Source organism: Channa argus, chromosome 13 (genome assembly GCF_033026475.1).
Source record: "Channa argus isolate prfri chromosome 13, Channa argus male v1.0, whole genome shotgun sequence".
NCBI lineage: Eukaryota > Metazoa > Chordata > Actinopteri > Anabantiformes > Channidae > Channa > Channa argus.
Window position 1 is genome coordinate 13818315 of NC_090209.1, and position 25362 is coordinate 13843676.

Sequence of the window (25362 nt, forward strand, 5' to 3'; positions counted from 1 at the left end):
TATGACAGATCATTTTCTGGATTTGTATCATATATGCTGGAAGATTAGAGTAGTAATATTTATTGTTTGTTTGTTGTTTGCAGTACAAATATAAAGTGCACTGAATACTTAAAATTATTTGCTTATTTATATGTACTTGAATATGTACATTAAATTTCATCCCATACGTCACTAAAACAGTGTTGCTTAGCTTCATACATATTTTGGAAATACCTTTGTCAGCAACTATGACATCCAGTGGCTGGCCAAAAACAAGCATTCTCACTTAATCAAAACTAAATTGAATAACTGTCAGAGAATTGCAGGATTACGGGTTTCTATACCATTACTTTGGTTTCTGTTGGTAATAAGTAAGATACATTTAGGAAAAAGTGGTGTGGAATGTGAAGCATGCCACTGTCAGCTTTTGGGAGGGAGAAGAAGGGCTCTCTTTGTATCTGTGAACTTCTGCAAACCTGTTTGTCTCCACTAAGAGATGAAAAATGATCAAATACAGTATTCAAATGACAAAGATGGCCACAGCAAAGTATCCATTCTAGCATGCATGTTGCATGTAGTCACACCTTCACAATTTTAGAATCAGAATCACAAAAATTAAAAGTTTACTGATTCTGATTCTAAAATTGGCTGTTGTGGATAAAAGTTTATTTTTTCAAACACATATACAACATTGATTGGCTACTAAATTAGATAAGACTTGTTGATTCTGTCTACCATATTCCACAGAAACCTCATCATGTCTCTGCTCCTCTTCATAATCCAGTTACCTTGACCTGATAAAACTATATGTAGTTTGAGTTCAAAACCAGGACAAAGAAAAAAACTAATTATTTTCTTGCTTGATGTTGGATATCCAAGTTATTAAATTTTCCAGTGCATTTTTCAAAGAGGCCTCTAGACAGTGTACCCTTTGGGTTTTCCCTTTAAAGCTCAAGGAGTGTTTCACTAATTGTTAGGAAGTAGTCCACTTCGATTAGAACATGGCACAAAAAATTAGAATTAAAATTAGAAAAGGCTCTGGCCAAATGTTTATGAAGCCAGAATCTACCAGCAGATATATGAGTATCTACACACAAACATACATATTTCAAAATTAAAGTCCTCAGGAAAGGTCAATGACCTAATGATAAAAGTTTGATATATCTATAAAAATGTACATACCGGTGAAGTTGCTCAGTTTTGTAATTTTTGGAAGACATGAATGTGTAAAGTACAAAGTACAACAAACAAACAAACTAACAAAAGACACACAACACATACTTTCACAATAATTGTCAGCACCAATGTCTCACCTCCACAATGGCAATGTAAAAAACAAAAACAGACTGGATTACTAAAAAAGGATGAATCATGAAGTGATTTAGGTTATTTCACACAGACAATATTTACAGAAAATGAAAAAAGTTAAATATTATGATAATACATTGAGTCCCATACATACAATAGTGCTCATTATAAGTACGTAATGACATGGCCACTATTACATCTGTGTGTACTAGAAACTACCTAGAACTACCAGTACTAATAATGACAATTTCAGGTACCTCACAGAAAACAAGCATTGTTCAACTTGTGTGGGATCTTTATCTGATATTTTGTTTCCATCTTGTGGTGAAATATTGGTATCACAGTCTCTCAGGATTTTCCAGTTCTGTTAGTCAGCTGTTGCAAACTTAAGTAAAATATGTAACTTAAAGATGTACTTAAGTATGTTTACTCAGGACTTAATATAACAATGTGATCAGTGCAACAAAGTCCAAGCATTATTTTACAGAGGTGCAGCTCAGTTACCTGCAGTCTTTCAGGGAAATGTTTCTTTGCCAGAATTAGTGTCAGAAGCTGGCTCAAGGGTTAGACAATTAACACAATTTATAAAATAATACAACAGATCACGAAACAAGACAACACCAAACATAGGGGGCTGAAAGTCAGTAAAATCAGTAGTCTGTGGTGTGAATGTGAACAAAAGGACCAACTGAAGAGGTCAAACAAACCAGAACCTGCTGAGATAGGGAGAGCACAGAGCAAACATGTCACTGAGGTCTGATTAAATACAAGCTTAGAGCTAAGCTTAAAGCTACAATATGCAATTTGAGTGAACGATGGCGTGATACTTTAAATACATTCTGCTCTGCCCAGTCCTCATTCTGCCCTGCTGTTCTCTGCTCCAATCTAGCACGCGCTGCCAAGTGTTTTGAGTTGTCATCCTTAGGACCTTACAATCAATGAGAGAGTGCTCGAAAATGTACTAATCCCCCAAAAGTTTTTAAGATTCTCTGACTGGTTTGAAGATCTTTGAGCCTCACTCCAATATATTTAGAAGCAAATACTTCAGCATGGCTGCCAGTGCAGTTTATTAGGATAAGTTATGGAGCATACTTTTAGACAAAATATTTATGAAACCAACATACTGCTGCTTTACACTGGTGATTATCATTATTTTCTTTTAAAAAGAAAGAATTGTTAACTATTCACAGAACAAAATCTGCCCCCACAACTGGTTGCACAGTAAGTTGGACAGTACAATACTGCTAACAATACTAAAAACAACAACACCAGTATCCCATCTTTTCTCACACTCCTTGCTTTCACTGACTGGTCATGCACTTCAATCTGTTCTTGAAGTAGAATACTTCTTTATGAATGTAGTTGTCCTCAGCGGAGCCTGAGTAGCGAAATTTTTCATAGGCCTTTTGGGAGTTGGTTTTACTCCAGGGCAGTATGATCTTTGATGCGTGGCTTATAATGACATCGCTACAGGAGCCAACGTGGAGGGAACCCAGAGCATCGATGAAGAACTCTGTAGCATCAAAAGAAAATTAAGTTTACAACAGTGTAAATCACTTATTCTGCTGGGATTGTTTCTTCTCTATCTTTCAAGTTAAGCTATTCAGCAGTGTCTGTGTGCATAAATAGCCAATAAATACTTTTGTTAGTTTACTAAGAGCAGATAAACATAGACAGACTCACCTAAATGTGCAGCGCGTGCCAAGCTGGGGTTAAAGCCCACTTGCTGAACCTTGTCTGTCCGCCCCATGAAGAAGTTGATAACGGCATCAGCTACCACACAGTTGGGAAATCCATCAATGACATGGTGGTACCCATTTCGGATATGCAAACAGTCACCCTCCTCTCCCCCTTCTTCCACTGAAATAGTGTGACGGTATGTTGCAGTGTAACCTGTCACCTCTTTCACTGCACCACCAACCTGAAGTCATTAAGACAGCAGTGTAATTAGTGTAATTACAGTGAATATTCCTCACCAAGTGTAACCCTGTCTGAATGGGGCTTTTGAGATAGATCCTATTTTTCACTTGAAGGATTGGAAAGACCATTCTGGATACAAACCAGCAGAAATAATGAGTATTTCTACAAGCCTTACTTGTTACTATCAAGTCAAAGACAGCTCTATAATCTGTATGAACGTATGGGACAAGACGAAAGGACAAAATAAATAAATAAAATTGTTTATTTGTTCGTACATTCATATTCATAACGTCACCATTAATGCAGCAGATATCGGTCGCACACTTTGTGCTCTATTTGGACATGTGTCTCACCAGATCCAGAGTGGTCTTCTCTAGGATGTCCACCATCTTCTCCAGTTTTGTGTTTGCAGTGAAGATGAAGTCGTCATCTACCCAGAGCACATACTTGGTGGTCACTTGAGACACTGCAAGGTTTCTTCCTGCAAACCAACCCTATATATGGAGGATGAAATGAAAGCAAAACCTGTTAACTTTACTGATGAATCATAATGCTCATTATAGAGACATACTAAAACTTCTTTACCTTTTTAAATGGCATGATGTAGTGTTCAATGTGAGGCCCAGTCACTGGCTCAGGATGTTCATTATCATCCGCTATCACAATGCTGATTGTTGGATAATACTGCCGAATGCTTTCAATTAGATCTTTGAGTTTGTCATAGCGGAGAAAGGTCTTGGTGACAATCGTAACAAGAGCACTAATATTGTACTCTTGTGTGTAGAACAAAGACACAAACAATAAAAATACTTCAATGTGACATTCAAGCACTTTGTATCAAATAGAACAGACAATGATATGACAGCTCACAAACCTTTTTGGGATCTGGAGTTGTACAGTTTCGGGATGGTCCCATGTTCAACTTTAATGGTGAAAAATGCCTGGTGACCTGTTGTTGCAAACTCAACTGTAGAACAAAAAACTGTGATAAATACGGGATTTAAAGAGAGAAGGTTGTTGCTGCTGTGCCCTCATTGTTTCATCAAATCAAACATGCATGGGACAGTCACTAAGTAATTCCTTTTTTTGACAACATGGAGTTATAAAGAACAGTGGCCAGAGCTGTTACAAGTACACAAACTCAACGCGCAAATAAAAGTGTATAAAAAAATAGTGCCATAAAAATTATCTTCTATAAGTACTACTTTAAACATATTAAAAGTACTAAGCAGATTAACTACATTTTGTCAAAAGAAATGTACCAAACGTAGATAACAATGTATTTTAAGCATTTATTAGTTCATAATATGTTGATTACAAAACATTAATATTAAAACTACTCGGTGAATGTTCTGGCAGATTTCATACCTTATTGTCTTTAAACAGACTGAAAGGTTTAATAAGCAGCCACTGTAGTTACGTTTGTTTTTACTCTTCATTAGAAGTGCTGCTGGTCACTCAGCTCATCAGGGTAACACATTATTTAATCTTCAACACACAAAATTAGTACTACTTCATAATACTAAAGTACTACAATGCATTATCCACTGCTTGGGAGCAGCTTGCTCAGTAAGTTAATTTAAATGGTCTACTTACAGTATATAGCATTTTATCCAAAACTTTTATTTTGCGTATGACTGAAGCTGATTTAGCTTCAGACTCTGTGCGTAGGACACAAAAATGTTTAGGTAGTTTGTGTGAGAGCTTAGGAGAGGACTTCATTGTTGACCATGAGGAATGTTTTAAAGATGTGTAGGTGTAATTTAGCAATTATAATAACTGGGGCTTAGTATTGTCACTCATCGTTTGATGACTTGTGACTTGTTACACGACTTGACTTGTGTCTTCGTTTACACGTTATTGATGTGAGAATTTGTGGCATATATGACTTATTCACAACTCACCATATAGCTGTAGTTTCTATCTCTTAGAAACTTTTGAGAACATGTGCCAACACCGCAAAGGACTGGGGATTATAGATAGGCCAAAAATTGCAGAACGAAGCAAACCCAAGACAGTAAAAAGAATGGCACTCAAGATTTAACATGCAATGGCTACACCACTCATTTTAAACTCAGCAAAAAACAAACTGCAACCCTTTGTGCAACTTTCTTATACGAATAAATCCAACAGACCTTACATGGATTAAGTGTGCATAAATAAAGGACCTATGATGTAAACTGGTGTCAGATGTTACATTATCTTTTAAATCTATATCTCATGCAAAAGCTTTCTTCCTGCTTCACAGGAAACTTGTGAAGCAGGAAACCAAAATTCTAAGAAGCTCAATATGTCCACTTGACATGCATCTTTTAATATTAGAATGATATCCTCATGATAACTTTACCTGTATCTGCTGTCTTTGGATGGAAAATTGTGTTTGTGTAGGTGACAAACTGCAGCTGACTGTTCAGAGCAGAGAGAAAAGGGCTGGTCAGTGTAATGCGTTTCTTTCCCTCTCCTTTTACAGAAACTTGATTCACTGTAGCAGCAACATCAAAAGTCCCCATTGCTGCTGATAAATACACCTGTTAGATAATTTGCATGGTTTTAGAAAACAAATTTCATATACGAAATAGAAAAAACATCTACTATACCATACTGAAATGCCCTCCAAATAATGAGATTACCGTATGGTCGGATCTTGGTTCTTCTTTAAGACCCAAACCTATTGAAAGAGATATCAACATAGAATAATTATGAAGCACTTTAACATACTTTGTTAACACTGTGTGTTATGTCATGTTAAATATGGTGTTACCAGGAATGACGATTGTTTTGAGTGGTCGTGTCCTTACACCCTGGGTAGGATACTGAAGGGGACTGTTAGCCTCGGCTACAATAAACGCATCAGCAGGATTCTGGGACCTTTGAAGAAGAATATATATCATTAGATGTATAAAACTGCATCTCCTGACCAATAAAATGGTGAGACAATCACCACTGTCCTAATATTGACAGAATAGCAGGACATGATATGATCTTATTCTGAGCTCTGACAAAACAGAACTTATGAAACTTGTTGAGTGATATTAACAGATAAGGTAAAGTTGCCTCTGGGTGATTGGGAAATGATGCTGAAATAATTTTCCGGGTTAATCACTTAGTTGGTTGACAGAAAACTAACAATCATTTATATCAATGATAAAGCACAAATGTCAGCATTTGTGCTTGGTTGTTCTAGATACTCAAATGTGAGGATCTGCTGCGTTTCTCTGTTTTATATCACTTTCAATTAAATGCCTTTAGCTGTTGGATCGCTGGTAAAACAAAACCAGAAATGAGTTTGGAGTAACTTATTTCTTATAAAAGCTTATAAGAAACTCAGTTCTACTATACACAAATCAGCCACAACAATATGACCACTAACAAGTAATGCAAATATGTTTCATTGCAATGGCACCTGGAAGTGGGTGAGATGAATCTGTGCCAAGGCTTATTGATGAACGTGGGAAGTAAAGGCTGTCCTGGGTAGCAACTTGCAGTACACTTTATTGGTCTGCTGCTGAAAGATTGGTGTCAGATAATACAACATAACTTCAGGGGTCAGGTACCTCAATGGGTCAGGGCTGTTTTAGCGGCAAAATGGGGATCTACTCAATAAAAAAGGGAGTGTTCATAATATTATAGCTGATGGGTGAATTCGTTTTAGCATGGTAAATTGATTACTTTTTTCTTCCCTTGTTCCTAAAAGTTGCAATGGAGTTAACTGCAGAAGGCTGGCAAATGCCATGATGATTAAGTGCAGTCAAAGCATTCACTTGATATCTACCAGTCAAGTAGCATTGCAAATAAGCCTTCCTTTCAATTTACCTTACAAATGTAGTCAGCAAAAGGTTGTAGTAAAATAAAATGAAAGGAGGTGGACACTTGGATCAAGGACAATAAACACAGCCCATGCCACTATGCAGTCTGAATGTGATGAAGCCTTTAAACAGACTGCAAAGTCAGTGAATAGAGAATGTGAAATTGACTTAATGCAGTGTTGAATTTTTGTTTTAATTCATCATTTTGTGGGGATTTCCCCCAGGCCTCTCTGTTTGAAGCTGTATTTTGAATTTCTGTCATGATTCTGAAAAGTGTTGCTGCAGTCCTCTAGGTCAGTAATGCAGCAATGCAGCAAATCTCAAATACTCTATTGGAGGTGCTGCTGTATGTCTGCTGTACATTAGCTTCAACAAACACAGTAACAACTTTACTCAAATGAGTCTTGCCAAACTATGTAGTCATTGGTCATTCACAATTAAACAGTGTGGCAAAAAAAAAAAAAAAAAAAAAAAACCTGACTGGCCAAAACATTAGAAGCACTTCTTAATAGAATGCACTCCAGTACACCACCACCACCCACTGTGTCCTCAATAATGAAAATAGTAGAATTATCACCTAACTAATAGTTTTCTCTTAACATGTAAGAAATTTTAGCCCTGTCTAAGTGGATTTTGTGGCAGAGCTGCTGTACTGTAGTGCACTACTGTAGAGGAGGCCAGTGAGTATAAAGTCAAGCTGATTTGTACAGTAGTTTGTTCATATACCTTCTCTGAAAGCTGATGTACTCCTGAGCTCTGTGATGCTTCACACCTTCAGGGTCAGGATGGGAGTCTAAAAAAGCACGATCAATACTGTGGGCCCACACACGTGGGTAGATCAAATTGGAGAAGGGCAGGCGAAAGCTCTCCTTATCAGCCAGACACACACATGTATTTTGAGGCAAACGACTGTGTACCAAAAAAACAAACAAAAAAAAAACAATAAAACACATCAAAGTGAGATCACAAGGATAGAAATAAGAATTAATGTCTGTATTATGAACATTTTCTGATTAATACCACACCATGCCACATCCTCCTTAATATGGTAGGCAACACCTTGATAGCCACTGATGGAATCTTGAAACTTCTTCACAAGGAGTTTCTTCATTGAACTGTCCATTCTTGGCTGTAAGTCAACTGTTGAGTTAGACCAAGTGCCCCAAGCTTTAAACACAGCTAGGAGCAGTAGTCCACTTCCAGTTATATAAATCAGTCCAAAACACTTCTTATAGGTGTTAATCATCTAGAATAAAAATGACAAGTCCAGTCAAACTATGAACACATGTAGAAATATAAACATTTGTAAGATGTTTGAAAGTGGTGCAGTGTGGCCACTTTGGCACAAATAGGTCAGACATTACACTAGGTCCTAAGTCTCAGTAAGAGGTCACTTGATGGTTTTGATTAAGATAAGAGGAAATGTTTTTCCATGGAGAAAAAAAAAACAAAAACAAATTCATTTCCACCAGAATTTACTTATGAGTTAGGGGATCCAACACTAACCATAAGCCATACTGTAGTATAGTGTGTGTGACAGAAAGACGTGCTTGTTAAATATAAAGGTGACAGTGTGTTCAAAAAGATGAGGAAGCGCAAAAGTGATTATCATTTTCACTATCACAATCATTATCATTTTCCTTGTTGTTGATGAGTAAGACACCACTCCAACGAAGCAGTTAGGTCCCCCCCTCTCATTTGTATACATTTTGGTTTAAAAAAAGATCCACCTTTGTCTGCTGATGCAACCTCCAATGCTACTTCAGTCAGTTATGGCGAGTGTCAGCTGACATATATCTGTGGCCAAAGTGTGTGAGACCATTGTTGCAAATAAAGTTGGATCAAAACCCAGAGTTTAATGTAGTTTCTCAGTTTCACCGTGTTCTGAAGAACATTACGGTTTGTGTGAGAAAGGAGCTAGTGTGGCAGAACCTTAATGACATGTTTGCATGTGTCGGTTAGTTGCATAGTTAGTTTTTATACAACACAATTGTGCGTGGGAAAGAGGAAGAAGTGCAAAGGAAAACATTTGTAATCAATATTACAGAAGTCAGGGAAAAAAATTGCAAGTTACATTTTAGTAGCAAATATTGAAGAAAAAAAAAAATACATGGGTATGCACTTCAACAATGAAGGGAACTGGTCCAACAACACTGATGCCCTGTAGAGGAAGAGCCAGAGGAACCGCATGATGGGGATACTGAGGTCTTTTGGTGTGAGCCAGTCCGTCCTCACTGCAGAGCTAAAGATATCAATAACTGCCATAAAACCTACCAGGACTTCACAAAAACGTGGCAAAGAAATAGATAGGACACCTCGAAAAACACCATCGATCGCTGCCCAAAATGGCGCGAAATATAAAAAGTGACACCACAATACACAGCATTTCCAAAGCACCACTCCAAACTGATTTAAACCCCACTTTTGACGACACTTTCTGTCGCACCAGGTGTCATAAAAGCCCCGTTTTCTTATAGGATAATGATTTCTGCCCTCTGGTTTCCACAGCCCATGAATTTGAACTGTATTCACCCAATCAGGGATGGATAAGACAGGACAGACCAAACTAAGTGAAACTTGGATTTCCTCCTTAGACCTCAGAGTGACTTAAGATACTTCATGGTGATGTGCTGTACAGAAATTATAATCTAATGACACCACAAGGTAATTTCTAATACCAGGTGTCAATCTTACAAGGCAAGATGATTCTTAGTAAAGGAAATGCGGCTATTATTTATGTTAAAAGGAGTCATTCTGTATAAAGAAATTGGAATCTATCCAATAACACCCAAGTAAGCTACTTACTAAAGCCACTATTTCTATGAAAAACAACTGCCCTAATCATTGATTCAGAGTCCCTTCATTCAGACAGTTCAGACAGTAATGCAACCTTTGGCTGTGGGCTGGATGGGGTGTGACAATATTATTATTATCATCCATGTAATAGAACAGTCAAAATATGTAGCACGTAACACTAAACATAGAAAACTGTGTAATACCCAGACAGGACTGTGCAACTTTAGAAAGTTGTCCATGTACCCACTGTTTCCTCTTTGCCAATTCCAATCTTGAGGTAAACCGTACTACATTACAATGTTAAAAAAATGCTAAAGCAGAGCCAATATTTTCCTCTGCACAGTTTAGCTGGAGACTGAGTAATCAAGCAGCTCATGATCAAATACAAATGTAGACTTTGTTCCCCCCAGGTTAAAAACATGCTTGCTGTTGATAAGACCTCATGGATGCAGCTTAGACACTATGACTCAACGGTAAATAAGAGCAGGTGTAGACGACATTGTTGGTTACCATTTTTAAGAAAAATGTAAGAACTGACTTTGCTTTTTATTTTTGAACAGAATATAAATATCAATAGTGTAGAGCCGATCCTACTAGAAACTGACGAATCTGAGGGAAACCATCAAAGCTATATGATGTCACTAATGACATTATTAGTAAACACAAGCGATACACAATACGTACTACATAAAACAAACTAAAACTGAACTTAAAAATGAGGAAAACCTTGGTTGGCTCATACAAACTAGGCTACAACAAATGAGAATGCCACAGGCGTATTTGTTAGATAATGTCCGATTAGTTGCAAGTTCATTCAGAGATGATTGTAGATTATTTTTTTTTGTCCCTGGAAAGGCAGCCAACAAATTTTCAATGTCTCTCTCTATACATATATGATTGTATACAAATATGTGACTGGACAGGTGAGGGTACAGCTGAAAACAATCAGCCTCTTATAATGCTAATCATTTGGTGGGAGAACCACTGGTACTTAAATATGAGGAGAGATCATGTCTTACACTAAGTGATTAATCAAAAAAGATAAAAAGTAAAGACATGTCTTGTGTAACAATTTAAGAATAATAAGTGAGGCTGTTAGATAGACTTGACGAAACAAACTGCTCTGCACCTGGAACCAGGAAAGAATCTGCAGGAGGTTTGAGAACACAAAGGGAGTTTACAATAAACCTGGTTCCTGAAGTTAACCTAAATAAACTATGAAACTATCAGGGTTATAGTTAGGGTGGACCCAAGAGATGAGACTGTGCGAGCAACTCATAATATTAAAGGCTTTTATTGGCAAGAACTTAACGAAAACAGAAACCGCTCCTAACAGGAGGTTACAAGAAAACAGGCTCGGAACAGGTAAGTCACAGACAAACTATCCACAGCACCAGAACACGAGGGGAGTTTACTTAATAGAAAATAAGAAGACAACAGAAACTAACGGCAACAACAAGAGAGGAACTTAATTAGCCAAAAATAAACCCAAGACTCGGACATAAACAAGACTGGAAAATCTAATAACCTAAATGACCACACGGGGAAAAGCATAGGCTACTATTTTAACATAATATACTTATCCAGAGACATGGGACAGGAAACAACTTCACAACTGAAGGGTGGGTGAAAAACAGCACAGGAGAATATCTTAATAAAAAAACTAAGTTTAAAACAAACGAACCCACAGGAAAAGGCTAAGGAGATTGACAGGAATATAAAAGGACACAAACTACTGAACAAATGAACACACATTTTAATGACTAAAGTAAAACTGAGCACGACTTAAAACACACTGGAGGGAGAATATAACTAAAGTACAGAGTTGGGGGAGTACATAAACTAACATAAACTAAAGGGAGGCAGACACAAACAAACTAAACAAAAAGGCAAAGATAAACTGAAGAATGCAAAAGCATACCTAAAACACAAAAACCAGGACCAAACAAGCAGAGAGAACTGGAGACTAAACCAATACACTGGATTAAACAGAAGGCAAACCTCAGACCAAAGGGTAAAGATGCACAGAGTCCAGAATACAAAAGTCCAAGAAACAAGAGTCCAGACTTCCCAAGAGTTGAGAGAGTCAACTGTAGGTTAGGTGATGAGAACAATGACGACGACGGTAACAACGACGAGGATCTGTCTGGGGAGTGAGGGGAAGACTGAACATAAATAGAGGAGGGAACAGGTGCAAGCCACGATGGACAAACGAAGGCAAAACTGGGGAAAAGGACCATGGCACAGGAAGTAGGGAGAAGTGGCAACAAAATAAGTCCACGGACAGAAAGTGCACTGGAACCATGACAGAAACAAAACAAACGTAACGTTATGCTACTGTGAAAAAAACGCAACCCAAATAAATACATTTTGAAAAGTATATTTTCCCAATCCTCCCGGTCCAAGCCCGGTAATTTTAGTGTTGGATCCCCTAACATGCGAACTAATGATCCGCTGAGGCGACCCTGAACTCACGGGATAAGCCGAGAGGACAAAACTGTGTGTGTGTGTATGTATGTGTATATATATATATATATATATATATATATAGATATAGATATATATATATATAGATATATATAGATATATATAGATATATATATATATATATATATATATATATATATAGATATAGATATAGATATATATATATATATAAAATACAAATAGCAAATTAAAGGTGATGAAAGCAGCACACTGGCGCAATTTGCGGAAGATTGACAGTGACATAACTAGCAGACAAAAGGACAGGAGGAAGAAAAAAGGTGCACATTCTTACTGTTGCTGTTTCTTGCCCCTTTACACCAACGTTTAATTAAGCGTGAAAATGGCAGACGCAGTCGCTGCACCTTCTGAAATGGGATGGGCAGAAGAGCAGCAATGCCACTCCCCTAAATGCCAAGTTACAGTTGCGGCCAAAGTACTTTGTATGAAATGTATTCTGGGAGCTTTATGTAGATTACCCAGCACTGCACGACTAGTTTGACTTGCTGAAACCTGTTGATGGACATGTTGCCCCAGGCCAATTATCGTCCTGGAAAGCCCCACCTGTAAGTCATAACTTAATTTTTCAACTTAACCATGAAGGCAGCCAGCTTCTTTTAATCTTGTGGTTAAGCTTTTAGTGTAAATTTATGAATGTCTGTTACATGTAAAAAATCATTCAAAATAAGTTATTTATATGTTAATTGTGTTGAAAGTCTTTGTTCTGGTAGGGAGATATTTTTATTTGAATGCTACATTATGTCATCATTACATGTTGTTTCCATCGTATTAGGGTCTGTAAAATGGATAGAGGATCAACAGAGGAAACAAAAAACATTTTATCCATCACATATGCAGTCACAAGCTTCATTATGTTATTGTTGCACGTTGTGGTCGCTGTTAATCATTTAAATCCAGCTTTAGTTGTTTGAACGGCTACACCCATCCTCCACAGGGGACATCTTTGTTGGAGTGTATCTCCACAAGCTTTACATTGTTGTGCAATCCAGCTGTAAGTGTCTTTGCTGCCACCAGAAGAGCTACTATCTCCTGACTCCTGCTACCTCTTCCTCCTTAACACATTCAGTGTCACCTAAGCCTTCACACTCTAATCAATAAATATTTTGAACCTTTCCTGCATTCTTGTATCTGTTCTGCTTTTGTGTCTTGGACTATTATCCTCGACACTTGCATTGGAACAAAATCTCACCACTACCTGAAAACAATTTTCAGGTGAAGTAGCATAATGAGTTGTCTCACAGTTAAGTGACTGTAATATTAGTACTGAATTTTTATTTGTAACTTTTTACACTACTTGTTACTGGGAAAAGTATTACAATAATGTGCCCCTAGTTATAGCCCAACACTGCAAACCTCACGTACAGTATAATCATTTGCTTATAGTATTTAGTACAACAAAGTGGTATAGTGAGCAACTGCTGCAAACATTGCAATACAATGATGATCACAGCCCATGTGGATTCGACATAATCCAGGGCTTTGATATGGAAAGACATGGATGTGTCATTGTAATGTAATTTTAAAGGAAAATCTATTACTTTTGCACTTTTGCACCCCACACACACACATTTCATTACTATCTCACTTTGCACACTGTTCGTGTTAACTCTATGATAAGCCATATTTATTTGCAAACTTGCAAATTTACTTAACCGCAAATATAACAGAGACACTGTCCTTCTCAAATGGTTAAGTTCTCTTTCTCTCTCTCTTTAACATCAGGTTGGATGAGAGATGAAATGCAATAAAATGTTAGGCCATTCTAAAGCAGTCTGATGCTTATACTCCATCACATAACCTGTGCTTTATTACAACATAACCCTACACTTAAGAGCAAGACAGCATGTTGTTGCTAACTTTGTAACCAACCTGCCCTTTCTACCTGACATACCATACCTACTCTTGCCTATGAGATTGTATCCACTCAGACTGGCAAGTAGTCTCTATATCCTATAAACATAATACCATATACTGTTCCAGGTCCGGTAGGTAAGGTTGGCAGGTAGGTAGCTACTGTAGGTCCTATTGAATCTCAGTGTGACTACAGAGCCTCTTCCTATTATGCATCTTTTTTATCTGGAATTTTCTCCTTGCTGAAATTACACAACATGATTTAGTAGAGTTTTTAAAATCCTTAAAGCTTAAAAAGGTAAAGCTTATTCATTTGCCCTAAGCTTACTTACATTTGCTTATATTTTGCACTCATCAAACACCTCCTTTGGATTCCGACTGCATATACTCTAACTGGGTTCTTGCATAGTTTCTCGCTCACTTTGTCTTCACACACAGATAGTATTTATTTAAACATAGAACAACTTTAGAATGATGGTACATATGCCCATAATTCATAGTATTAGAACCATTTGCGAACTAATTCATTGAGAAGATTAAAATTGAGGCCAGTATGCTGGGGAGCTGGGCTGGAAGTGAGAGTGTCAGGGGTTTTGGTTAAGGATGGACCCAAAAGAGGAGACAGTGCGAGTGATAGAAAATAACCTGGGGCTTTTATTGACAGACTGAAAAGGGTAATGGAAATTGCTCCTAACTGGAGGGTACAGAAAAAAGGTTCAAAACAGATAAGACTCAGACAAACTCTCCACAGGACCGGAACACGCGGGGCGTTAACACAATAGAAAATAGGAAGACAGTGTTGTAGACAGTGCAGTGTTAAGTGTAACATGCAAAAAATGTTTAACTATCACACAACACATAAAAGATAACAATATTTATTCTCATACTATGCTGGTCTCTGCCACTAAGCTAAGTCACGACTGTGGACAAAAATGAATGGCCTAGTCTTTTAGGCCAATGTGGAGTGGATCAGCTAGACAAATATCCATTCTCTGCTTGGGTATTAGTTTGAATTTCTTTTTTGTGTGTTAGAGAAAGGTCAGTCAAAAAGGTCAAAATTTATTTATGAGATAAGTGTTGGGTTGTATTCCTCTTGTATTCCTTGCCCTTTAGTGCTCAAGAGTTTCTTGACTTTTTCTGAAGTAAAGTTGATGACATTATGTTAGGAATCAGCTCCTTATCTTTATTTTTACAGAACTACTCCAGCATAATGCTGAGTCCCTATTTGTCTCGACCTTTTACCAGCTAAACTTTCCAAAGATCTCCAGACTTAGGACATACAATGCTGAATATTGTAAGTGATTTATCACTTACAACTGGCATTACCCTCGGTTAAAGGCTCCTGTGGTTACACCTCTACTGAATTAATCTCATCTTCACCCAGAGTTAATAAATAACTGTCGACCAGTTTCTAACCTTCTCCAAAGTACTAGAAAGAGTTGTATCTGAACAGCTTTTAGACCATATGCCCAAATATATATAGAAACTTTTGTCAAACTTTTTACTCTGTTTTTAGGTCCTGTCACTTCACTGAAGCTGCACCCACTAAAGCGGTAAACGGTAAAGCGATAAATCTTTCTGCCTAATATGGATTCAGAATTCACCTCTGTGCTTCTCATGTTGGATCTCAATGTGGTTACTTAGCCTTTTTGTTATCATGTGTCTTTTTTCTGGAATTGTCTCCCTTCTGACATCAGACAATATGACGAAGTAGTGTTTTTAAAATCCAAACTTAAAACGTATTTATATGCCCTAACCTTCTAATAGTGCATTACATACAGACCATTGCAGGGTTTGTACCAGACTAGGTGGTGCGATGGTTTGAGTCTCAAGTAATTCATTTAGTCAGTCAGCCTAGTATGTACAGTAGTCAGTAGACACTCCATGTGGTCCAGCCGATGAGCTAGGATTACTGGACTTTACTGAACATCATTGCCTCTTCTGCATCTGGTGTTCAAACTGATAAATTAACATGAGAACCAGAGAGAGAAAAAACAAGACATTTTGAATCTGAGAAAATAGGGAAAAACAATTACGGTCATTGCATAGATATAGGACATAGCCAATAGAGTAATCTATAATTCTAAAAAATAAAGAAAGCATTGGTGCAAATATTTCATACCTAGAATAGTTCAGCAAAGTGAAACAACAGCTGATGACAGAAGGATTCTGTGAGCTGTGAAGAAAAAACACAAAATAACAGACATGACGGTAATGCAATCCTTCATTTTAAGACTTCATGAGCAGAAATACAGAGGACATAAGACATAGAGAAGTAAACCAAAAGCAAAGAAAAATAATATTTGGTTGCAAATCAGTTTTTTTAAATATCTGTGTCAAGCCTGTAACTTACAGACATGACAAAATTATTGGTTTCTTTTTTGACATGCTTTTCAGACTTTTGTAGTTGCCCCTTTTAGTTCTTCTTTTTTTGGGAGAGGATGCATGTATTTGAATTTAGCAGCTGAAATGCATGTTTCTGGATTTCTCTATAAATACACTTTTGAGGCAACTCTTTTACTTTCTGTCTGAGCTGACCTCTGTGGTTGGTCCTTGGACCCTTTTCTTAGAATATGGCTTATGGTTTGGCCTTCTGCCTTTTGCTTGATTTGTTTTTAACTTCACTTTTTTGTTTTACATACCTTCATACACTCACTACACCATTAATTTTGCAGACTAAGATACTATAAAGTTTCCTATTTAATTTGTGTTAGGTTTAAATGCCATGTGTAGTACATTTTTAATTGCCCTTCCTCTGAGCCAGGTTGTGACACATTTGAATTATTGTGCCGCCACTATTATGAGTCATAAATCAAGCACAGTGAGCCTGTTGCAGAGCCAGCCATGCAAGTTTGAGTCACAACACTATCTCCACCATTCTTCCTACGCACAAATGAACAGAATTGTTTGAAACTAAAATATATTTTTAATGTATCTGCACACAAATAGATATAATAAGTTAAATTGTTTTAACTTTTTAAAAATAAAAACAGACCCAACTTGTATTTATATTCTAGTATTTCTAGTATTCTAGGATCTGTCAAGTATCTAACTGTTACTTTAAATGCATAGTTAATCTTGCAGAGTAAAGACTTTTTCATACTTGGTTATGCTAGTATTGCAAATTCCCAAAGAGGCTTCCTTTATCTTTGTTGGTCAGTCTTTCATGTATGAGAAAGGTGTCTACTGCAAAACATCGTACTTTTAGACTACATCCCTCCACTGTGGCTTTCAGTATCTCTTCACTCTCATGTACCATTCACCATACAGCTTCTAAATTTATTGCTAAATGGGTCAGTACTTTGTGTTACCCATGTCTTTTTTATATTCATCTTATTTTTAGAGTTGAAATAATAATTTTAATTATCAATAATCATTTCTGAAATTGTGCCGATTTTTGTTATTATAGAGTTGTTTAATTTATTCTTTTCAACACATTTTTCATCTGATATATACATACATATTTTTATGTGTTATTTCATTTGATGTGTTTAAAAGCTCTTGGAAAACATAATTAATGTGAAGTGATCCTATGAACAGAAGGTGCAGAAAGGCTGCAGGACTTTGGCCATCTAATGGTGACACCTTGTGGTAAATATGGATAGCATCAGCTTCAGCTGCTTCTACTTCTCTTTCTGCATCTTTGAATTTCTCATTTCAGTAATTTTAAATACATCTAACAGCCCAGAAATAAAAACTGTTGCTGTTCGGGTTTTTCGCAAAATCAGAGGCGACTTCCTCTCCACGTCATCGGCGGTCAGCCAATAAAAGGGCTTATTTTCAGAGCTTAGCTCGTGATGCTGAAGAATGTAAGTGTGGACGGAAGATTTTCTGTTATTAATCACCTCCTTTGGAGACTGAAAACTGAGACGACATCGAGTAAAAACGTTGTGGGAATGTGGTCAACGTGTGACGATATGATCGAGAGGCACCGGCTCGGGCTGTTTTAAATAGGAGGAAAGGGTTCGCTGCTGAATGAGTGAAAAGCGTGTTCACAAATGACCGATCCCCCAACAAAGGTAAATACACACGCATGCGGGTGGAGATGTGTTTTTGCTGACTGAAAATCTAAACATAACTGCGATTGTTTATAAAAACAACATTTCCTAGGAATCGCATCCATGGCTGGCCCGTCACACACAGCCCTGTTTGTCATGTGTTTGTGGTGTAATCGGATATTCGGTTTGTCGCGTAATGTTCTTATGGTCAGAACGATGAAGCGGAGGAGTAGCGTGCGTCGCAGGCTTTAGCCAATTTTAAGCAGTAAAATCTGTCTCACATGTGGGGTCGTTAACCTCTTTGCTGACACATAATGACAGTACACTGTGTCCAGTGTAAAGTCCATGTTTACTTTACTGAAGTTTTTTTTTTTTTTGCTAAATATTATATTACAGCTTTGTCTAAATTAAATGACATGTCTAAACAATGACAATGTTTGGGTTGACAGTACTATCTTACTGCACCATATTCTCTTATTCATATTAACTTAACATTAGAAGTACAATTGGTTTGGGTCTGTAGTTCAGTGTTAGTGTATTGGGTTCAGTGACTTTAAAGTCAAACTGTGATATTCAGATTTGTGAGTCTGTGGTTTTCAGACAACCCACTTTATATACCTAATATTAGGAGTGAATGTTAATGAGGAAGATTTGAATGCATTTAATTTTTGATTAAAATGAATCCTGGTCTGTTCTGGCTGTATGGAGACATGCTATAACTGGGACATCACAGTGCTGCAGTGACCATGAAGGGCCCCAGCTCCAGATGGGCCTTCTCCATGGGCTTCTTGGTGGGGGCCTGCAGCATTTACTTCTTCCTGCACCAGGTGTGGTTTGAGAGGAGCTACCCTGTTATGTCAGAGACTCAGGAAAAAGCCACAACTGTTGGAGAGAGACCAACCAGCTGGAGAAAAGAAGGGGCCGCTCTCATCAACCTGCTCCATCCTCACCATACAGGTGTGTTACATGCTATTGTATAAAATATGAATAAATGTGACAAGCATTTATATTTATGTTATGAATATGTAGAGAGTCTTTGAGTAATCAGTGGTTTGCTGAACTAATTTGACATTAAATTTGCAATAATTCTACTGTAATGTCTGGTAAAATTAAATCTTGTATGACTTCCTTCTAATTCAATTTAGTTTTGCAAAGAGTTGGCCACTGTTCCTAGCACAGGCTTAAACTCAGTGATCGTCAGCTTATTTGCACAATATTGGAACAAATATTATGACCTTGATGTAAACAGGCAGAAAAATCCTTCATGATTTTTTTTCTGGAAAACTAACTTGAGTAGATAACCTAAAGCAAGCTCCAATAAAATCTATATATTTACTCTGTAACTAAATTATAGCTCAATGAGAAATTTTTAATTTGAATGTTAAGAATTTTGCTTTAGGTGACTTAACCACAGATACAGTAGCTCCACTGGTGTGATTAACATGTTTTTACATTGCACTGTTTCCTGTGTCCCCTAGATGAGGACAGCTGGGTTGCAGATGTGCTATTCCAGAAGGTCCGTGTTCTCTGTTGGGTAATGACAGGACCGTATAACATACAGAGCAGGGCTCACCATGTCAGGGCCACTTGGAGTCGGCATTGTAATGTGGTGGTGTTTATGAGCTCAGTGGAGGACCCAGACTTTCCCACTGTGGGCCTTGGCACTAAGGAGGGCCGTGACCAGCTTTATTGGAAGACCATCAGAGCCTTCCATTATGTCTATGAGCACCATGCAAATGAAGCAGACTGGTTTTTAAAAGCAGATGATGACACCTATGTTGTAGTAGACAACCTGCGCTGGATTCTGTCCAACTACACCCCTAAAGAACCCATTTATTTTGGTAAACGTTTCAAGCCTTATACCAAGCAAGGCTACATGAGCGGAGGTGCAGGCTATGTGCTCAGTAAAGAGGCTCTCAAGAGATTTGTGGAAGGTTTTCGGACCAAAGTTTGCACACACACTACCCCTGTGGAGGACCTAGCGTTGGGGCAGTGCTTGGAGAAGATGGGTGTTCAGGCAGGGGACTCCAGAGATACTTTGCATCGAGAAACGTTCCATCCATTTGTGCCTGAGCACCATCTAACTGGAAAATTCTCTAAGAGCTTCTGGTACTGGAGCTATTGTTACTACCCAATTGTTGAGGCAAGTCCATTGGCTTTTATTTTACAGTGTGTGTTAGATCTTCATGCGTTGCATTTCTTGAGACTATGAACTTGTGTTATAATCAAAACAACATTTTACCTGTGCTCAAGGTACACATAAAAGCCAAGATAGTTTACAGATAGTTTCTTAAGAAGACAGACACCCTGTGAGTGGATAATCCTTATTAGAAAGGGCCAAGTCAGGTTAGGAAGTCTTGCTATTGAGGTGGTGATCCTGTAAGTTGAAAATCCTTTTTAACTCATTAGTGTACATCTACTCATCAAAAGAGTTATTCAATAAAGTAGAACTACACTAGGGTTCTATTTTCTAAATAAAACTGTGTATTGTGCCATGAAGGGTTTATTTTGGCAATGATTAATTATATTCAAAATTGCTAATCAGAAGGATAATAACAAAAGAAATATGATTGTCTAGCATATTCAAATTGTGCCTTCATAAAACATCTCAATTGAATAGAAATTGGTCCATTTTAAAGTAGATTATTACAGCAAAGACAATGTCCTGTCAACAAAAGGAAAATTGGTCAATTTGTCAGTGATGATGCAACTAATTTATTGTGCTTGGCAATTAAAACGAGGCAGGTCCATTACTGATCCTGTCAGACACCCTTCCAGTAAATAGATCTGCTTTGTCCCCAGTCTTTTGAAAGAAGTTTACTTTTCATATTTAGTTGTATAATATTAAAGTAAATATGTTTTGTCAGACTGCACAAATGGAAATGTTTGGCTCCTAAGCTGTTGGTATATGATAGTTTATGTAAAGATATTATACAGTGTAGAGTGAGTAAGTAAAATATTATTGTAGTGTGTTTATTTTTATTTTTTAAGCTGTGATTTTTGTCAGTAAGCATTTTTTTTGCGTGGCCAAAGCAAGGACCCTCCGACCCCATGCAGGGTAAGTGATTAAAATAATGAAATAAAGAATGATCAATGTAGTTTTTCCCCCACATAGCTCTGATGCTGTCTTGACTGGAAAATGGAAATACTTTTGGACCTAATGCACTAGTTCCTATAGATTAACACAAAAACTATACACATTGTATGGCCAGTTCATCAGTTAGACTTGTACAATCTAATTCAATCCAATAAAGCAGCTATGCCATGAATTATACTTTGATAAGATGATATTTTCAGTTTTTAAATTAGAACTTTCAAAAATGTGATAATTCTGTTTGTTATTGAGGCGGTAAATGATAGGGGCTGCCACTGTTTTTTAATTTGTGTATTTCTTTCTATATCTCAGGATAAAGGATGCAAAATCCATGTGTGGTTTGTGTGTTTTATCATCCTCAGGGTTCACAGTGCTGCTCTGACTTGGCAGTATCATTCCATTATGTGGAAGCAGAGCTGATGTACACACTGGAGTATTACACCTACCACCTAAGAGCATATGGGTACTGGCCACGCTACCGACCCTCCCTGGGCCAAAGACTGAGCCTGAGTCCTCTCTCTCAAAATATTGTGACTGTGGGATTTAACAGCATTCGAGACGTAATGGATGGAAAGAGTCACACAACTGCTGCCTTCTCTGTTAGTGGAACCCAGACTAAAGTGGAGATGAAGTCAGACACAGGGGAGAAGGACAACATAAACTTGCACCTTACTGAGATAGGAAATGTTACACATGACAGACACCACTGATTCTGTGCTTCGTGTTGGGTTTAATTGTGATATGTCTGACTGAATTTACATTAGAAACATTTGTGGCACCTTTTTTACTGACCAACTGGTTGAGGGTGGACATGTGTTACCCTGAATATGGCATTATGTAACTAATATTTCCTTCTGATCCCTTCCTTGATCTGCTCAAAGTATTTTACAGCCAGTATTACTCTTTAAGCACTCGGCACAATAGATTGGTAAAATATAAATATGAAATAGTGCCAGCTGTGAATGGGTATTTGTAACCAAGGAGATTGCTTAGCCCAATAAAATTTGACCTTGTCATTGATTGAAATTGTTAGAAAAGTACTGTAGCTGATTTGAGTCAAGTAATTCAATATCAGTCATATTAAATTATGATTTTCCATTTGTTTTTATCTCGTTAATTAATGTTATTTTCTTTAAAGAAAGACAGATGACCCATTTTGAACACCAAAATGTGATATTTTTGTGCTGCTTTGCTGATGCATAATTTATGTAAATGCTTTTTAAAATTCCATACACTACTTTTTTTATCACAATTTTCTAAGTATGGGTCTTATTTATTTTTTTGAATTGTGCACGTATTTTACATCACCTGCAGTCACATAAATTACTTTATATCCGCAGTGATATTCTTGTTTAAGTAAGAACAAATATGCTGTGAAAAATTGTGTTTTTTTTTTCTGGTTTACCTTTTGAATGATATTGAGTGTGAAATGCTCTGATGTAGAGCACACTTGAAACCCCTGTGCTTCTGTTTGAAAACACTGTAGCTTCTGACATATTGTCCAAAACTTCAATGACTCTCTTGTCAAGTCATTTTATATAACCTGAAAGTAAACGCTGAGTGGGTGGGACTGAATTTGACAGTCTGGACTGAAGCCAAGCTCTAAGAACCACTTAAACAGTTGCAGGAAAATGCACCAACATTTTAAATTTAAGTATGTATAAAAAGTGTTTATTCTGAAACTCGAAGAAAAATAATAAAATGATAATGCAATATGTTTCTAATTATGATTTGTCTTCACGTAAAATAAATACAATCTGTGTAGTTTATGGTCACTTTCAAAAGCCAGCTGGCAGGTTTGCAGTGTGAATTACATCTGTTAAGTTGTTTCCATTAGACACAAGCTGTTGACATGATCTTCTGTCACTGTAGCCAGGAGAGAGTTGTTTCAGTCTACAGTCCCTGAAGAAACCTGCAATCAAACACGTAGATCGTACACATAAGTACTGTAATCTGTATTATTTGAACATTCATACTTGATGAATTTGTAAAATCAAAAACAGTTTGTTTTAAAATGATTTCATATGTAGATGTTTTAATTTAGCAATATTTTTAGGACCTTAATGTTAACTTTATTTTCCAAACACTGAGTAAAACATAAGAGCCATTTACCTCAGCCTGCACTTGTTGAGAAAAACGCCTCTCCTCTCTGGATAGTCTCTCCTCCAGGGACCATTATCTATGACAGCAGACACAAGATATAATATATCACATAAAATATACTGTATGTATGATGATCAACGGAGAAGAATCAAAATCTGAATCTAGATGCTGACAAAAAATAACATTGCTATCGTGGATATTTGGCTGACAGCACTCACCAGGCTCTGAGTTTCTTCTTCCCATGAGACCTACAAAAATGTCATGCATTTCCCCTAATAGGAGGAATGACAACGTTAAAGAATTTCAAAGTAGGCACGTACTTCTTCATATCATTAGTAGATGAGGGTCTTACTTTTTTCTGGTGACTGCACAGCTTTTGGTTCTGAAAAAAAAAAAAAAAAAACTCACAACAGAAGGTGGCAAAAAGAAATCCCGATTAACGGTAACAGTTGAACAAACGAATCTTAGAAAGAACCATAATTTGAAGCTAAAAATTCTATTTAGATTTTTTTCCATTTAATTACTATTACATAAAAACGTATGTTACTTTTGCCTTAAGCATATGATTGTTACCAATACTCGAAAGTGCTAAAGACTTACCAGCATTTCTTCTGCCCATCAGACCAACGAAGCTGTCATAATCCAAATCGCTATACCTCTTGAGAAGGTTCAGTTTAGGATTGTCCAAACCTATGGTCTGCTGCAAACATGACAGCAAAAGTCAGTTATTGTTAAAACGTGACATTCGTCTCGATCATTACGCGCTATGAAACCTACGTCTGAAGTAGATATTCTCGATCCGGGCTCCTCGCACCTGGACTGGCTGTATCGAGGTTTCATGATGAGGACCAGAGTCACCAGCAGCAGACATCTCCTCATTTTCTCAGCACCACCTGTGCAAGAGTATCTACAGTTATCTTATTTTAATACGTTGTGTCCTTGCAGATTAACATTGCTGAAATTCTAGGCACACCGTTGTACCTGTTGCGCATTCCTCAATGCGTAATTGATGCGTAAAAGCGCAGGACTTCCGATTGACAAAGATATGACACATGGAATTTTTTCATAATAGTAAGCAAATCAATATTTCAATAATCTTACACACTGTATATCCAGCAAAATGAATAAACAAATTGTTTAAAATAAAAACGTGAAGACAGTCATTTTACTCAAGCTTCTTGTGTTGGGCAAAAGTCAAAGTAAAGCGCATTTCTTCACAAAAGGAGAAAATTGTTGAACACAGTAAATGTAGTTACACTTTCAGCAGGGCATTCGTATATTACCTGTTTTTCTGTCGAGCAGATAAGTTGGTTGAAGAGTCGGCAGCGTGTGTCCTGTAGTGCAGAGTAGAGTGGGAACTGATAGATCCTGCAGTGAGATCCGGTAAGGATAAATGAAACGTTCAGGCTTTGGGGTAATAAATAATAGCTGGATACCTGCGTAACGCCAATCAGCAACCGCAGCGTAGGTGGGGTATCAGTTCTTATATCACGTTGTGCTGGAGGCTACGTAGTCATCTCATTGATGGTTATGATGCTGTGAATGCACGTACACGCCACCAAAAATGTCTGGGCAACGTCACGAGGACTTATTCAGCCCATCCCTGAACATATTTGGGAATTTTCCGAATGATTGGGGCCTAAATTGCATTTAGCTTTTACTAAGAAAAAGAAAATATTTTTTTAATTTGTAGTTTTACCCTACTATTTACCCTAAATGCTGAATTTATATGTTCAAAGTACAACAGTCTTATTTATTCATCTCATTATCATTAGACCGCATGCTCCTCTAGGTGCCTTTCCCCTCCATTGACCAGTCTATATCAAATCACTGTCAACATGCTAATCTCTTTAGGAAGTAATTACATACATACATAGCAGCTGCCTCTGCATGTCATTATAGAAGATGGTGATATATGTGACTAGACATGGAATAACAAGTTGGTTTTACACAATGTGTGAATTTATATTAGACAAAAATTAGATTATATTTTTTTAAATGA

General features: G+C 37.2%; 3 protein-coding genes across 9 annotated transcripts; 1 reads left to right on the top strand and 2 right to left on the bottom strand.

Annotated features, from left to right (window-relative positions):
• Window positions 1-1164: 1164 nt before the first annotated feature.
• Window positions 1165-12716, bottom strand: b4galnt1a (beta-1,4-N-acetyl-galactosaminyl transferase 1a). Of its 5 annotated transcripts, none has more exons than XM_067527625.1 (11): window positions 12589-12716; window positions 8039-8259; window positions 7740-7922; window positions 5969-6075; window positions 5838-5875; window positions 5555-5735; window positions 4082-4174; window positions 3793-3980; window positions 3561-3701; window positions 2971-3208; window positions 1165-2800 (listed from the first exon to the last, which is right to left on the bottom strand). In XM_067527625.1, exons 2-11 carry the CDS (start codon window positions 8257-8259, stop codon window positions 2589-2591), a joined length of 1602 nt encoding a protein of 533 aa, XP_067383726.1. In that variant the 5' UTR covers window positions 12589-12716; the 3' UTR covers window positions 1165-2588. The 5 variants fall into 5 exon arrangements, with proteins under 5 accessions (XP_067383726.1, XP_067383727.1, XP_067383728.1 ...); XM_067527626.1 differs by lacking the exon at window positions 12589-12716 and adding an exon at window positions 11731-12054; XM_067527627.1 differs by lacking the exon at window positions 12589-12716 and adding an exon at window positions 11811-12052.
• Window positions 12717-17913: 5197 nt separating this feature from the next.
• c1galt1la (core 1 synthase, glycoprotein-N-acetylgalactosamine 3-beta-galactosyltransferase 1, like a) lies at window positions 17914-22970 on the top strand. 2 transcript variants are annotated; one of them, XM_067526797.1, is made up of 4 exons: window positions 17915-18184; window positions 18872-19120; window positions 19642-20306; window positions 21620-22970. In XM_067526797.1, exons 2-4 carry the CDS (start codon window positions 18910-18912, stop codon window positions 21965-21967), a joined length of 1224 nt encoding a protein of 407 aa, XP_067382898.1. In that variant the 5' UTR covers window positions 17915-18184; window positions 18872-18909; the 3' UTR covers window positions 21968-22970. The 2 variants fall into 2 exon arrangements, with proteins under 2 accessions (XP_067382899.1, XP_067382898.1); XM_067526798.1 differs by having other exon boundaries at window positions 17914-19120.
• tac3a (tachykinin precursor 3a) lies at window positions 22957-24916 on the bottom strand. Of its 2 annotated transcripts, none has more exons than XM_067526801.1 (7): window positions 24644-24916; window positions 24138-24253; window positions 23961-24057; window positions 23713-23742; window positions 23579-23632; window positions 23370-23436; window positions 22957-23169 (listed from the first exon to the last, which is right to left on the bottom strand). In XM_067526801.1, the coding sequence occupies exons 2-7, from the start codon at window positions 24237-24239 to the stop codon at window positions 23151-23153; spliced, it is 369 nt and encodes a 122-aa protein (XP_067382902.1). In that variant the 5' UTR covers window positions 24240-24253; window positions 24644-24916; the 3' UTR covers window positions 22957-23150. The 2 variants fall into 2 exon arrangements, with proteins under 2 accessions (XP_067382902.1, XP_067382901.1); XM_067526800.1 differs by having other exon boundaries at window positions 23961-24060; window positions 24644-24903.
• Window positions 24917-25362: the final 446 nt, after the last annotated feature.